This window comes from Prinia subflava, chromosome 3 (assembly GCF_021018805.1).
Source record: "Prinia subflava isolate CZ2003 ecotype Zambia chromosome 3, Cam_Psub_1.2, whole genome shotgun sequence".
Lineage (NCBI taxonomy): Eukaryota > Metazoa > Chordata > Aves > Passeriformes > Cisticolidae > Prinia > Prinia subflava.
In genome coordinates, this window is record NC_086249.1 from 92,740,116 (window position 1) to 92,755,514 (window position 15,399).

The 15,399-nt window shown below is 35.2% G+C and overlaps 1 protein-coding gene across 3 annotated transcripts in view; it reads right to left on the reverse strand.

Annotated features, from left to right (window-relative positions):
- RPS6KA3 (ribosomal protein S6 kinase A3) overlaps positions 1–15,399 on the reverse strand; it is a 74,798-nt gene that overhangs the window by 4,535 nt on the left and 54,864 nt on the right. For 2 of the 3 annotated variants that reach the window (XM_063392926.1, XM_063392925.1), the window contains 11 exons: positions 15,244–15,332; positions 14,922–14,986; positions 14,726–14,828; positions 14,429–14,553; positions 12,501–12,626; positions 10,982–11,071; positions 6,434–6,592; positions 3,014–3,175; positions 2,744–2,820; positions 1,579–1,696; positions 669–809 (listed from right to left, as the gene is read on the reverse strand). In XM_063392926.1, coding sequence (XP_063248996.1) covers positions 669–809; positions 1,579–1,696; positions 2,744–2,820; positions 3,014–3,175; positions 6,434–6,592; positions 10,982–11,071; positions 12,501–12,626; positions 14,429–14,553; positions 14,726–14,828; positions 14,922–14,986; positions 15,244–15,332 — 1,255 coding nt within the window. The remainder of the gene's footprint in view (positions 1–668; positions 810–1,578; positions 1,697–2,743; positions 2,821–3,013; positions 3,176–6,433; positions 6,593–10,981; positions 11,072–12,500; positions 12,627–14,428; positions 14,554–14,725; positions 14,829–14,921; positions 14,987–15,243; positions 15,333–15,399) is intronic. The other variant, XM_063392927.1, reaches the window with a different exon arrangement.

Sequence of the window (15,399 nt, forward strand, 5' to 3'; positions counted from 1 at the left end):
ATAACTGACTCAGAGAGAGTGGTAATTATATTCTTCAGATCTCTTTTATGTTGCACAAGAGATTCTTGAAAGTAGGACTGAAAACAAGGTTGAATACAAAGAAGTAGAATCCAATTGTTTTTGATTTTCCTCTGCTTGTTTGAAGTGAAAAAGTTCCAGGATTAAAACCAGATCTTGTTTCAGACAGAGTGCACAAGTGTGATACCACAGTAATTACCACTGCCCTTTTGACTTCTCTTCAGCTTTTACTGTGATCACAGTGTGTTCTGTTTTCCTTCAGTTACCGGCAAGTACCCTCCTCTGAAACTGTAAAGTGAACAAACGATTTTACAACTCCCCTACAGTCACCTGACATTTTTCACTGTGAGAAGAACGATTTATGTTGGTTCCTGAAAGCACTTAAGCCTTCCAGTGTAAGTAAGCTCAATAGATTTCAAACACAAGAAAATGAAAGTATTTTTCAAATGTATTAGATTTATTCTCTGTAAGTGGTTTCTCATTAAATCCTATTACATATTACAAGTTCATTTTATGGCTCAGTGCAACATCCAGTTGTAACAACTTTTTCGCAGTAGAGGAGACATGCTACCTCCTAACTTGAAAAACAAAACTCCCTTTTGTTTACACTAATTTTGGCTAAGCAGCAAGCTGAACAAATATCTACTTACCTTCACTAAATGGGGAGCATCCTGCCTGTTCAGCTGGTATTGAGGCAAGCGGTCACAGTGAACTATCCAGGGGTGACTGAGAACTTGGGCTGCAGTCAGTCTCTGATGAGGGTCAACGTGAAGCATTTTTGAAACAAGGTCCTGTCAATCAAGAGTCAATGGGAATAACAGTAAAACTTCAGCTTTAAAACAGATTAGTAGTTAAAAACTATAAAAGAAGATTCTAGAGGTATAAAAATATGTTTATAATATCAGTTCAAAACAAATGAAAAGCTACCCAGCAATGCTAACAGTTTATCTTTTAATTATATGACTTAATAGACATTTGGTAACACAAAAGGAAGGTATCCAATTAAGCAAGGGAAGTTTTAGCCTTTCAAGCATCCATATAGAAGGGGCATAAAGGATATTGCACACTGAAGAATCTATTTGCTTTTGAAAACAGGCTTCTCAAAAATGTATAAAATTTTTATTTCTCAGTAAAATGCAACAAAAAAGTGTAATACATACTGGTTTTCATTATGATTTAGACTATCTATGATTTTTGAATGTCATGCTTCCACATGATATATTATCAAAGCACTTCTCACCATGGATATGTGATGTGTGTTGGATATGTGATGTGATTCATGTGTGTGTGAATACTGATAAAACTCACTATATTTCTAGAGACAGCTGCTAACTACTACAGTGTGAGGCACACCTGTTCTTTCCTCCTACATGTAAGTGATTGCTGAAACATGAACAGATGAAAACCAAGAAATGAAATTTTAGGCACATAAGGGATTAGATCAGTATATTAGTATAACAATGGGTGGAACTTACCCAGTCATCTGAGATATAACATGTACATTATAATCAAAATGCAATCCATCCCCGATCCCATAAGAGACAAAGCAAATACACTTGCCTTAGCTGTGTCTGAAACACTGTTCCAATAACCACCGCTGAGGGAGAACTTTCCACTCCCTATTCGGGCCAAAATCTCCTCTGGGGTGTCATCAGGACCATTTGCAAAAGGAGTGTAGCTATTTAACCAAACAAATTCAATATCAGTAACTTGCATAACCTAGGCTCAGTAACTATTATAAATCTGATTGCAAGTTCAACATAATTATAGCCAAACAGCTGTGAAAAGAATTTACTCTTAACATGTGAAAATACATGGCACTGACTATAGATCTGTTCTCATTGCATGTATTCCCCCTGTATCTGGTCTGAAGAGATTTTTTCCTATAGGAGTTCAAGTACTGGTGGTTCCTGAATTATAGAAAGTATTCCTTAAGCCTTCATATTCTAGTGAAGTACTAACAGAATCCATTCTGTTGTAAATCTAAATGTCTGAGAAAGAATAAATGCTGGTTTAATGCCAGAGGAAGAAAGGTGCACCAGTTTTCCTTGCTTGACTATACATACTCTTGCTGCTATCAGAATATCCCCAATCAAAAAACAGATAGACTTAAAACCAAATATGTTTGTTGCTTATTTATTTTAAAATAAGAAAATTTTGATGATGTTAACTCTTAACCAAAGTGGCAATCTGAATAACCTAGCATAAAAAGATGGTTGCTATTGCATCTGCTAAATAGATTTTGCTTTGAACTTCTGGTACTATAATTGAATTCCTTATCATCTTCTATACAATTAATTTCTGTTGCATATACAAATGCCTTTCTATTGCATTTATTATATTCTAACTGCATCACTCCAAACATTCAGTGGCTGGATTTTGCACACAAACATGATTTCATGCATTGCAATTTGCAACATTTATTTTCTTCAACATAGATGTTGCTTAATCTATCTTTTAATTTTCACATGAAACAATAAATTAGCGCAAAATCACCTTTAAGCAGAAATTTAAAAGTTAAAACAGAGATGTTAGAAGCAAAGAATTTTTCACATCAGTCCCTGCAAACTTGGATTTTACTTAAGGCAAAGCATTTTTCAACCCCAAAGTTGAGATTAATTGGTGCTTTGATAGAAACACCTGCAACAGTGGGCCTACATTTATTACTGGTTTTGTTTGCATTGGTTTAGTATTCTGCAGTGAGGCAAACAATAATCACCCTTACCCAGTTAGCATGGTATAGAGTAGAACACCGAGGCTCCATATGTCACATGCGGCATCATAACCTTGCCTCTTTAAAACCTGAGGGAGACAAATATTTTTTTCTGAGAAAAAAATGCTTAGAAATGCTTTGATTATGCTATAAAAATGGTAAGATTTCAAATTTTTACAGGGTGATTCTACTCGTTACACAAGAACAACAACAACAAAATCTAGCTAGCAAAAAAAATCCCAGTAAAATATATCAAGGCATATAAACTATTCTGGATTTTACCTCTGGTGCAACAAAATTTGCTGTGTAACATGGAGTCATCAGAAGACCATTTTCTGCTCGCAGTTGTTTTGCAAAGCCAAAGTCACAAATTCTAATTGATTCTGGATTACCAGATTCATCAACATAAAGAATATTGCTAGGCTTCAGGTCTCTGTGAACAACCTAAAAAAAAAAAAACCAAAAAAAAACCCAAACCATTTAATACAATAAGCTAAACACATGAAAAGCTATGTATTATAATTAGCTATTCTGCTACTTAATTTTAAGTCTCCCATCAGTGTGCTCAGTTTCCAGAGTTCCAGCTTCCACCATAAGCTGCAGTGTTTTGGTTCTCTGTGGTGTCTCGAGCATGAGAATTGTAACTTGGAAACTCTAACTATAAAACCCCCTCCAGACATCCCCGCCCCCTAATTTATTTGTACAGACAGTTCCAGATGTCTCTTCTGATGGTTGAATCATGTATTTCCTTTTTAACATGCACAAATACCAGGCTCTTTAAATCAGAACCTTTGGCTACTAATACCTTTTGGGAGTCAGGGGCTCCCACAGCTGCTGAGGTACCACCTTCTATGTAACCACAGACTGCTGGAATAACTCTGTATTCCATTCTCTTAATTCAGGCAGTCTGAATCAATCTCAGATAAACACTTTAAGCCTGATTAAGGAGGGAGTTTAATAATTAAAAAACCCAACAAAGTATCAAAGATGTACCCTCCAAATATCAATAAAAGCCTGTACTGGTTCCCAAGTGGCTGCTTTTGCAGGGGCTCGAGGTGCAAAATGCTTGACAATACTGGAGAAGCTGCCAAAGTTTTGGCAGAATTTGAAGTTATAACAAGCCTTAACAAAACCTGGAATGCACAAGGATAGGCTTTGAAATCAGATGACATGCTCCATTTTCTTCACAAGACAAGTTAGCCTACAGCCTCCAGAGGCTTTGCTCTCTGTAAAGAAGATGGTATGTACCACTCTAAGACAGGAGAGTGGATGTAAGTGAATGAAGCTTTCTGGTTCAGAAATCAGAAGCTCAACACACTCATCCAAACCTCGCAGGGTTTCAGGAAAGCAATGTCAGACCAAAGAGTGCAGAGAGACCAAATGTGCAGAGGGCTGTGCACATTGCAAAGCCATTTAACATGTTAAGTCTATTTAGTAGAGACTTCTCCAGCATGCAAATCCTGTGCAATTCTCAGATATAACAAACCAAGTACTTAAAATTATGGAAATAAGCACTTTGTAAGCTGAAATATACAAATGATATTAAAGAATTTGACTTAGAACAGTAGGTGTTAAGGAGAAGATCCTGACTTTAAATGTCAGTGTGTGAGAGAACCAGTTCCTGATTGCCCTGATTTTTTACCCTTTTCCCTACTAATGAGTGAAACAATCTTTATTGCTCCAAGAATAAAAAAACCCCCAACAACCCAGTTTTATTCTAGTTGATGTTTTGGGATTTTTTTTTTGAAAGAGATTCTAAAAGGGGTGGAAAGGAAGAAATGAGATATAAATGAGATATAATGAGATAAATGAGATATAATGGAAGCAGCACAGAGCTGGGGATTTGCAGTTTCTAGAACAGTCTGCTTGAGTTCTATGCTTTTTTTGGAAGAAGAAGCAATGCTCAAGTAGGAGGAAGAGTAAGTGTAACAGTCTAGTTCAAATTAAAACACTACTTCTTGAGCAATCAAAATATTTATGTCAAAGAATGAGTGAAACACCTTCTTATGTTAAACTTTTTTCCTAAAGGCAAATTTTGAAAATATTTTAAAAAATAATGCTTTTAAAAAATTGCCAGATTGTTTAGATTATGTTGGTATTCAGTATAGAAATAACATTTCATTTTAGAGCAACAGAAGAGAGCAAAATAACATGCAGGAACTTTCAGTTCTTTGTTTCTCAGCATTGTGCTTTTGACCAGCAGTCTCAATTACCTACCAGCATTCCCAAGTCTGCTGCTCTAAGATGACATGACACTTCTTGTTTATCTGTTTTAGGATGTCTCTGGTGCCAATCCTTAATCACAGTTTGTTACCCCTAATACTTTTAGAATGCTCTGGGTGAGTGTTGGAAGCACTGCCTACCCTGAGGATTTCATTCTTGCTTAGATAATTTTTCAGTTCAAAAATATCTCATGAATGTCATGAGGAAACTCTTCCTGAGAAGGGTTGTGGAGACTGCACACAGATGCAGAGACTGTCAAACCAGATATTACTTAATACCATATTCAAATAAGCTCCTCCAGTGTCCAAAGGAGTTTCAGCAGGAAAATCCTCTGAAGACATGAGGGACTCTTCCAGAAAAGAATTAGACTGTTAAAGTGCTCACTATTTACATATATGGCCAGCTTTTCCATGGACGTGTACTTAATATAAGACTTGAAAATTTCCACAAGCAAACATTCCAAAGTGCATATGGTCTAATACAAATTGACATGTCAATATTTACAGATATCTACAGTAAAAACAAAACAAAACACCCTAAAATCCCTTACTTGATGCAAGGACACTGGGCCTCTTTTAGCCACAAGTGGCAAGAAAGAACCAAGTTATGATTTGTTACTGTATAGTCTGTACTTCCATAAAGAAGGTATCAAGGTTTGATCACAATTCCCATGGTGCTGCTGGGCAAGGACTACAATCTGTGCACACAGGCTCAAATAAAAACACACACGAGCAAGTGACTGAAGAGATGAATCATGGAATGAGATACCAGATAACTTTGACCATAACTTTTCTGAAATAACAGCTCCCAGACATGACAGTGTGTATTGAATTGCTATTTGTTACTTAAAATAATTTGAGTACTATATGTTCCAAAGCATTTTTTCTTGGGTAACAACATCATGTGTTAACAGCTTGACTTTTTCCTTGCACCTTATTTTCTGCTTTTCCTCCATACCCTTTTTCTTCTTAACTTAAAAATGCAACAAAACTTGTCTTTCTTGCCATGCAATTATCACACTGTCCTTCTCTATATTTGAACTACTTCCTCTGTCTCCAAATTAATTACGATGGAATTACAAGTATGACAGGTGGCAAATAAATTTTCAGGGTGTATATCACAGGACAAGATTGAAATTACATTAGGTCCCATGGCTATGCAACAACACTGCTCCTAGCACTTCTTCCTGGACTTTCTTCCCCTCCTATCCTCTCTGTTAGTAATTATCTGCATATTCCACAGAACTGCTGACAGACTGCATGAAGAACAACAGAAACAGTTGCATCACCTCTGTTATCTGAACACATACAGAGCTGATAAGGAAAGTTTTGATTTCAACACAAATTCCTGCTGTAGTGTAATTGTTTACCAAAAACTATTTAATTACCACACAGAAGAATGTATCAAGATACAAGTTTATGCTTCTGAAAGAGAAGAATATCAATAGCTATAAACATTTTGTCTGAGATGAAAACTTACCCCTTGTGCGTGAAGATACTCAACCGTTTTTGTTATTGTGAACAGAACAGCACTAGCTTCTCGTTCTGAGAAAAATTTTTGCCTAAGAATTTTATCCAGCAGTTCTCCTCCTTTCATAAGTTCTGTTACTACATACACATATTTTCCATCATCATACACCTGCAAAAAGTACATAAAAATTTAAACTTCAAAATATTTATTCTCTGCTGTCTTCCTGTAAAAAGCACAGAGATAGTGCAGGTGTGTCCACAAGCTGTTTTCTTCAATTGTTTTCCCTGTATTTCACAACCCACACACTATCCAAATGTTGTTCATCTTCAGAAGTGAACACAAAATCTTTACAAAAAGGCAGTACCATACCAAAGTAGCATAGAAATATGGCATGTAAGTGTTTAAAGATAAAAAAGGATAAATAACAGGTAGTTTCCCCCCCACAGTTTCACTAAAACAAAGTAAACTAGATATGAGAAATTAAGTTGTAAAAAATGCAAGCTAGTCTAATTAAGGCAAAACCATAGCTAATTCAAGCAGCAATTATTGCACCAAATTAAAAATATAAACAGAGATCATCCCAACAGTGAGACAAAAAAAAAGGGAAAAATATTAATCTAAGTTTATCTCAAATAGCTTCTGTGAACCATGAATACCAAGTTGCTATGATAAAAACCCTACAACTTATACATTTCTCTGCACATAAAGCCTATGCCAAAGTCTAAAAGTATTAAAATATGCATATTTTATCCCTTACTTCTAGTTATGGAAAATGGCTTAATTTTTGCATGGCTTTTATCGTCCAGGGAAGCATTTGAGAATTCTTTACATTCTCACCAGAGGGCACTACAGACTGAGTGATACCAAAGTACATTTTCAGGAACTTCAGCATTTCATTTCAGCTGCACTTTCACAGAATCACAGAATAGTTTAGGTTGAGAGAGCCCTTAAAGATCATCTAGTGCCAACCTTCCTCCATAGGCAGGGGCACATTTCACTAGATCAGGTTGCTCAAAGGTCCATCCAACCTGGCCTGGGAGTTCCAACTTAATGCAGAAACAATTCCTGCTTCAGTGAAACCTTTTACAGACCGTTCCCTTTAATCATTTCAACCTACTTTTATGGTGATGTTGCAATTGGTTTTTTTCAGTAAAACATGCGAAATAAAAAATTACTTGTGTTTAAGTAGAAACAACTATCAAAAATTTGTAATTTATAAAAATTTTACTAATATTTTAGTAAAATAAATTCAGGAATATCAGCTAAGTAACAGAAAATAAGAATTAAATAAATGGTTTTCATCCCTATTCTTTCCCAGGTCTTAAGCTACCTGGGAAAAACATGCTAGTAAAGTCCTAAGCATCAAAATTTTTGTTCTCCTAACGATACTAGAAGGATTTATTTTCTCACCAAATAATAAAAAAAGAATATTAAATAATTCTGTCGGCCTTACAAGCTTATGATCTTAAGGAGACGAAGACATGATGGGTTTCTGTGTTCTCATTTAATAGGAATTTTCCCCTCATGAAATATAAATGACTGAGCATCTGAATGTGTTTGTATTAAGACTTTAAATATTAGTCAGTATTCAAATGCAGAATTATCTAATTCTAGATATTAAACTGGATATTTTTTGATAGGCATGCTTCCTCTAATCCTGATATAACATGAGGAGATCAGCTTATTTCGTTTGACACGACAGAGCATACACATCTCAGGACTGCAGAATTCAAGCAAAATTTGCATTTGGTCACTCTTTTATCTGGTGGTTCTGTCTGCCAGCCAAAAAACCTCACAGATAACTCACCCCAAATAAACCATTCCCCTTGCACCAATTCCTCTCATAATATTACCAACTTAAGTTGTTTTTGAATAAATACTGATGAAGTTTTCTTCACAGGTGCACAGCATCATGCTAAGACCACAAATGTGACACTACTTTTTAAAATTAACTCTGAGCACAAGCCACAGGTCAGTCAGTATGTCTTCTCTATGAGGCAAAGGGGAAGAAACTATAGTGAGAAACAGATGTAGGCACATGAACAAAATATAATGTAATGGAGAAAGAAATCAAGGTTTTTGCCAAGGGAAAACCCTGATGGGTTTTTTTGATAGGTTTTTGCCATCATGTTTTACAGACATATGATGAGATGTTTTGAAATTATAAATAAGCACTTGGACAGGGAGACTGGATATCTTGTATTCAGGTTTCTAAAATGTTTCTGAGATGATTCTTCAGGCAATGCTTTAAATAACTCAAAACAGGACGAAAGTTCTGTTACAGAACAGTAACTATTACATAAAAAGAGTAAAATCCTTATAATGGTCTGGCACAGGAAGTTTCTAGGTAATGTTTTGTTGGAAGCTGTGTGCTTCCTCCCTTCTTACCCTGTTTCCTAGGCTTCCACTAAGGGCCTCTGTCAGAGGCAGGATATTGGATAAGAAGGACATCTGATTTAGCACAATATAGCTCCTTTTGTTTATATACTGTGTAACTGAAAAAGACCACTGATAACAATCAGAAGGAAAACCCCCGGAGGACTGTGCACTGCAGAAGGAATTTGGTCTTTTGAATATCCATTGTTTCAATCCAAACACCTTCAGAATTAAATTACATAAAAAGGCTGAACAAGAATAAAAACTTCCATCTTAAACAAAATTCAAATATTACTGCCATTTCTTCTTGAAATAGAAGGAAAGAAATAAATTATTTCTTGCAAAATAATAATTTCTAAAGCAGGCACTTAAATGCTGAAATATTTTATTTTGGCACTTCAGATTAGAAACGTTTAAGTTTTGGTGTGGAACTAAATGAAAAACTGAGCAAATCAACGAGTTTTATTTTTATAATAGTACATGGTGCTCTAGAGTTTGAGACCTGAAGACAAAATACTCCTTATCTTCTCTGAAAGCTGTAATAGCACACCATTATAGTGTGGGATATGCAAGCAATCTGCCCCATGGGTCTGTATTAGGATAAGAAAAACTTAATGTCAAATTCTTACAGATTTAGACAAGATTCTATTACATATGAATTCTATATCTCTTTCCTTACACGGGACATCCTTCCATAATTTCTGCTTGGGGAACTGATCTGAAGGAGAAGTGAGTAAGAATTACAGCCTTTCTCCCTTTGCAGGCTTAAGGCTTTTTTTTGGTAGTCTCCTATTTGTGGATTGGTGTTGCTGTGCATGAAAGATGATTCCTGCTGGAAGATGACTGATGATGATAAAAGATTAATTACCAAGTGAAGTAATTCAGCATATATTGCAGCTGTTTAAGGCTGCCTGGATTTCTGTCCTCAGTGTAAAATATTCATCATGCTCAAGTTCAGGTAAGTGCTCCCATTCTCATGTTTGTCTTCCTGCTTAAATAACATAAGCTCTGTTATGAATTAAAATAACACATGAGCCCAGCAGGCAGCACTAAAAGCACCAGGAATGCTGATGCAGGTTCTGTTCAGCACAGCTCCTTTCAAGTAGCTTTACTGTCCAACCACATGAAGCAGAAGAAAGTGGGGCTGTAATTGTGGTATCTTGCTTACAGTAAGGTAAGCTCCCTGGTGGGCTCCCCTGAATATCTACCTTATTTTCACTGTCCAAAAAAGGGCCAAACAGTATGATATCAATAAAGTGAAGACAGATTATAGCAGACCAACTTCATGCAGCGTTCTCTGAGTGCTCATCTCCTCAGTATTTATGAGCTGTTGTTTTAATGGCTTCAAAATGTCTGACAGTCTCCTTTCTGCTGAGCTCAGCTTCCTGGAAATGGTTTGCTGTTTTGCCTGAGGTTTGGTGTGGGAGACCAGAATATTTCCCTGCAGTCTAAGAAAGTCATTAAGCATATACCTTTTTAATTTTTAATCCTCTTTAATGAATAACCAAGGAGACAAAGACAATTTTCTTTTTCAATTAGATCATCAGAATATACTGTTCACTATGAAAACCCTCTACCTCCCAGCTTGTGTTATCCCTTGCTTTTTACAGACAAAGTATTTCCATGATCAGAGCAAATAATACAAAGGAAAAATACCTAGATAGTGTTCATACAGAGGCCAGATAAAGATACTGGGTAAAAAAGAGTGAAAACCGTGGACATGGAAAAGTTTTGTCTACTACTGAGTAATACTTGCTATTGTCCATGAAAATTACTTTGGGTACTGTGCTAACAGTGAGTCCTTTGTTATATAATAATGTACAGTGAAATTGCTTTTGGTTAATGTAGGCAAAATCAGATTCAAAATTAACAAGGCAATCAAAAAACTTCCTTATTTCTTTAAAAATACAGCCAATATTAAATTAATTATTCTTGTGCTAGGATTTAGAAAGGATGAATTATTTGACGCCTTAGAATAACACTGTACAAATATAAGCATCTTTAAAAGAAAACACAGACATCCCAGTAAAAAACTAGATACTATAGAATAAATTGCATTGGGACATTGTTTTATTTTTAAATACTGAACATAAATCTAAAACATGTAGCTTGTCATCTCTCAAATTCGAAAGTGATTCACAATTATAATACACTAAAGGATGTCTTTAAAACACTACTTACATCTTTCAGGGTAATAATATTTGGATGCTGTCCATAGCGCAGCAGGATTTCAATCTCTTCTGTTGGATCTCTTTTACTCTTGTCAATAATCTGTAAGAGCATGTACAGACATAGGCATAATTCTTTTTGTGAATCTAGTGTCATGCTTTGGTATGCTTATTAGCATCAACAGTCAAGCAGTATTTATTGTTGCAAAAGACATGGATTATAACCAAACCCAAGTTTGTTAAATTGGAAAAGCAAGGCAAAGAAAAATATGTTGGGAAAAATGAAAACATCTCTTTTGTAAACAATTTTGGAGGATAAGTGACCTGATCTCTTTGGCTGTGATAAATAATGCAATGCTGTTTAGTAGATGAGACTTCAGTGATCCATTATTTAACAAAATAGGAAGTTCCTAATTCAACATGAGATACCGGTTGGATGATGCTAATGAACTGATTTTCACAATGCTAATCTCAAATATTTGGTTCAGCAAAAGAAAGCAGGAGAGAAAGAGAACAAAGAAATTAGAAAATGTAAAAATTTCTCAGAGTTAATTCAAACACACATTCATTAGGAAAGTCCATTTGAATCTCTGGTTCTGAAGTTCACCTTGTTCAAACAACCAAATATTGTTTTGCCCTACTTAAATGTATTTGTGTTCTCACTTTTTTCCTCTCCTGAACTGCAGAATTTCCTACAATGTCTTTTCCATTGTTGTATTACCCCTTCATCCTTATGCCCATACTGCAGCCCGTCCCCTGCTAACACATCAGACACTGATCATCTTATTCTTTTTTACAGGATTCCTTGAGGAAAAAAATGCCCTAACAGAGGCAATAGAAAAGTGAGTGAATCTTCACAACAAATGTTATAGCTGAGGGAACCATCAGCTATGCTAGTTTTAAGAAATGACTTCAGATTGAAAGCACAGAAGTCAGATATGTTAGTGGCCAGAACCAGAATAAAAATAAGTATTTAACTACCAAATTGAAACTGTAAGGTTTCCAGAAGGCAATCTACATACTTAACTCATCTTTGTATTTTACATAATAAATTAGTAAGCTGTTCAACAATTCAAAAAGACAATACCTCATAGTATAGGATTTAAAGACTGCTTTTTTCCCTCACTTATTAAGCCTGCTAAATCCATACTCTTGTTTTCATAGTAACCACTTGGTCCCAGGTTATTACACAGAAAGACAAAAAAACCTTATCATTGCAGGTCTGGGAAATCTACTGATTTAAACAGAGAATCTAATGCCTTCAAAGAAGTGCTAGAAAGCCCTATAGAATAACATAAAAACAACATTAAAAACCTTGCTGAAAACCAGGAAGCTAAAACAGAGTTGAAGTTTATTCTGGAAGTTGTAATAGATTGAAGACTGTTATGAACTCCTTACCCATTTGAGAATTTATGAATTTACTTCTTCAGTTGCATATAAAATATTTTTATATTAAAAAAAAATCTTAATCTCTATGTTTCTCTATGGCAAATAAAAGATGCTTTAAGTGTCGTTTACAACAAAGTAATTACCTTTACAGCATATTCCATGTTTGAAGCTTTATGAACACATCTCTTGCAGACAGAATAAGAGCCAACTCCAATATCTTCCTTTACTTCATATCCATCAGTAAACTGAATGCTGTTCCTGTGCAACTGCTACCAAAATAACATTATCAATTGATGAATATTCTTAATATGTAACTGATTTTTAATTAAAATAACTTTTTAAAAATTCCTATAGATTGTCTTAAAATTTTAAACTGATGACTCTACTAGATCAAAGTGGTCTAAATCCCCACTACCTTCTGTTCAAAATTAGTGTAAGTATATATAATATAAATTATATATTAGACATATTGTAAATAATGCACACTGTATTTTAGAAACTGACGACATTATTTTTCTGATTGCTGCTTTACTAATTTAAAGACAGAAACTTCAAACCAAAGAAAATCAGAAGATTTCAAGATAAAATAGTGATACAACAACAGTAAAGAATCACTGTTTTTGTTATCTGGACAGACAATGTCAGCTGGAAAATTCAGACATACTGAATAAAATCAGATTGGCTGGAATTGAGTGGAATAGCAGGCACAAATCCTTTCACAGAAATAAAAAGCTGAAAGGAGGACAAGTGCTCACTCTTGTAAGGGAAGGAAATGCTGTTCTAGTGTATGGAGTTTGTGCAAAGGATGCAAAGCATTTGCAGGAAACCATCTGGGTATCCTGCAGCACAGAAAAGAGGAAATAGGAGTGAGGAAGTTGTTGAGGGGCACAGAGGAAAGGCAGCAGAGAAACAGACCTTACAAGAGAAGGAAACCATAGACAAAGAGCAATAATGCCATCTAAAAAACTATGTGGGAATAAAGCAGCACAGAGAAGCTTGCAGAAACTTAGCAAGATATCAGGATTATTTCTGATCCTGATGTGTACATCAATGTGTATTTGATGTGTATATCAAATCAGAAAGCTTCTTGAGAATAAAAAAGGATCTAAAGTTATATTTTCAAAAAATGTTATTACATGTGGAACAGTAATGTGTACAAAAGCATGTTGCAACAATTCTAGACATGAGAGTGTTAAAGAAATGCAAGGGCTATTCATATTCTGTAAAAATTGTGAGGCTTTTAAAATTTTCTCAGACATTTGCAAAATGCTGGTGCAGTGAAAAATCCCAATAAACCTGATCATACAGCACACCTTTTTATTCCTACCTATACATTAAGAAGTTTTCAACACAGTTTAGATCATGAGTTAGTTTTCATGACTCAGTAATTAGAATTATTAAAAGCACAGAGAGGAGGTAAAAATACAATTTTTGCAGAAGTCTCCTCTTCCAGGTGACAACCTGACAGTTATTAATACAGGAGACTCTACTGGAGTCATTCAAATACATCAAGGAAGTGATCAAAGCTTGAGTGTGCACTGTCACATTAACTTGTATGATGCACTGAAATCACTCACAAAACAGCACAGATTAGCAAATGAACTTCAAGTGGCTTGTAAGGGACAGAATATGTCCTGGGTCATGGATTCCAAGATGCACAGCAGTCCAGAATATCCAGATACAATTCACAGTCATACTCCAGTACCTCCTACTCCTCCACTGCAGGAGTCAACTGACATTTTCATGTATGGGGAAAAAGCCCAATAAATCAATGTATCTGTTATTCCACTCCACATTATAGCATTATAGTTATGGCTTGACATTGAAGAGTTAATACAGTACAGATGGTAGAATGTTTTCATTTAAGGTTGAAGGCTACTTGGACCTGTAGCTGCTTAGTAATTAAACTGGTCTTGTACCTTCACAGATTTTCTTTGGATAAAATAATCTCATCTTTACTTTTCTTCTATAAAAGATGACAGTGTTTTTGTCATGATACTTCATTCTCTGACAAGGAAACAATCCATCCACCAAGAGACAGCACTGATGTTTTTTTATTGGATGTACTCACCTGGACAATTGAATGCACTCCAACTGTCTGCATTGCTTGGCTTTCATCATCTGATGCAATAGCTACGAAACTAAATCCCCGAAAAAGCTGATGTGCATTAGCACTGGGTGGAATACCAGGAGAATCTGAAAAATACATCATCTACTTACAAGCAGAGTCTTTAACATGTAGATATGAGATTAAGTATTGAAATTTTGGTAGCAACTTGAATTTGTAAAGACAAATCTTGAATGAAAAAGTTTGAAATTCAAACTCTATCTTTTGAATATATAAATTCTCTCATTCATATCTCTTTACCTTTTGGAGTTTTTGCTGTAAACTCAGGATCAAAATAAAATGTATCCTCAGGTCTGCCAGTTGCAGGTTTAAAAGGAGGATGAATTTCTCTCCTGTACAATTTCTGAAGAGATAGATTGTAAATGGAAAAGTTAGCCGATACTATAAAAGACTTAACCAAGAAATTTACTGGATTGATTTTTAATTAGATACTCACATTCCAATCTATTTTGGAGAAGAATGCATGCCTCTTAATTTCTTCTACTCCATCTGGACCTGCTCCTTTTATAAGGAATAAGAATGTCTATGAATTATTTTCTTCTTGGTCAAAGGAATGGCTAGCAAAATTATATTTTCTATTCCTTCTACATTAATTTTAGATGCATGACTAACAGAAATGATACTACTTTGGTGATCACTTGAAGGGCAAATTACATTTTTACTTTAAAGCCTATTTTACACAGGCAACAAAATTTTAGTAAATCTATTGATCACTGATCATTATGATCAAATTTAAAATATTCTGCTACAAACTTTACCTAATCTGTTTGCTGGGTTTCTTTTGAAGAGCATTCGCAGGAGACTCTGTGCTTCAAGACTCAAGAACTGGGGCATTCCAAGTTTCGCCCTAGAGAATAAAAATAATTAATAGTATACAACATATCTAGGTAAGAATTAACTCTGCATTCCCCCTG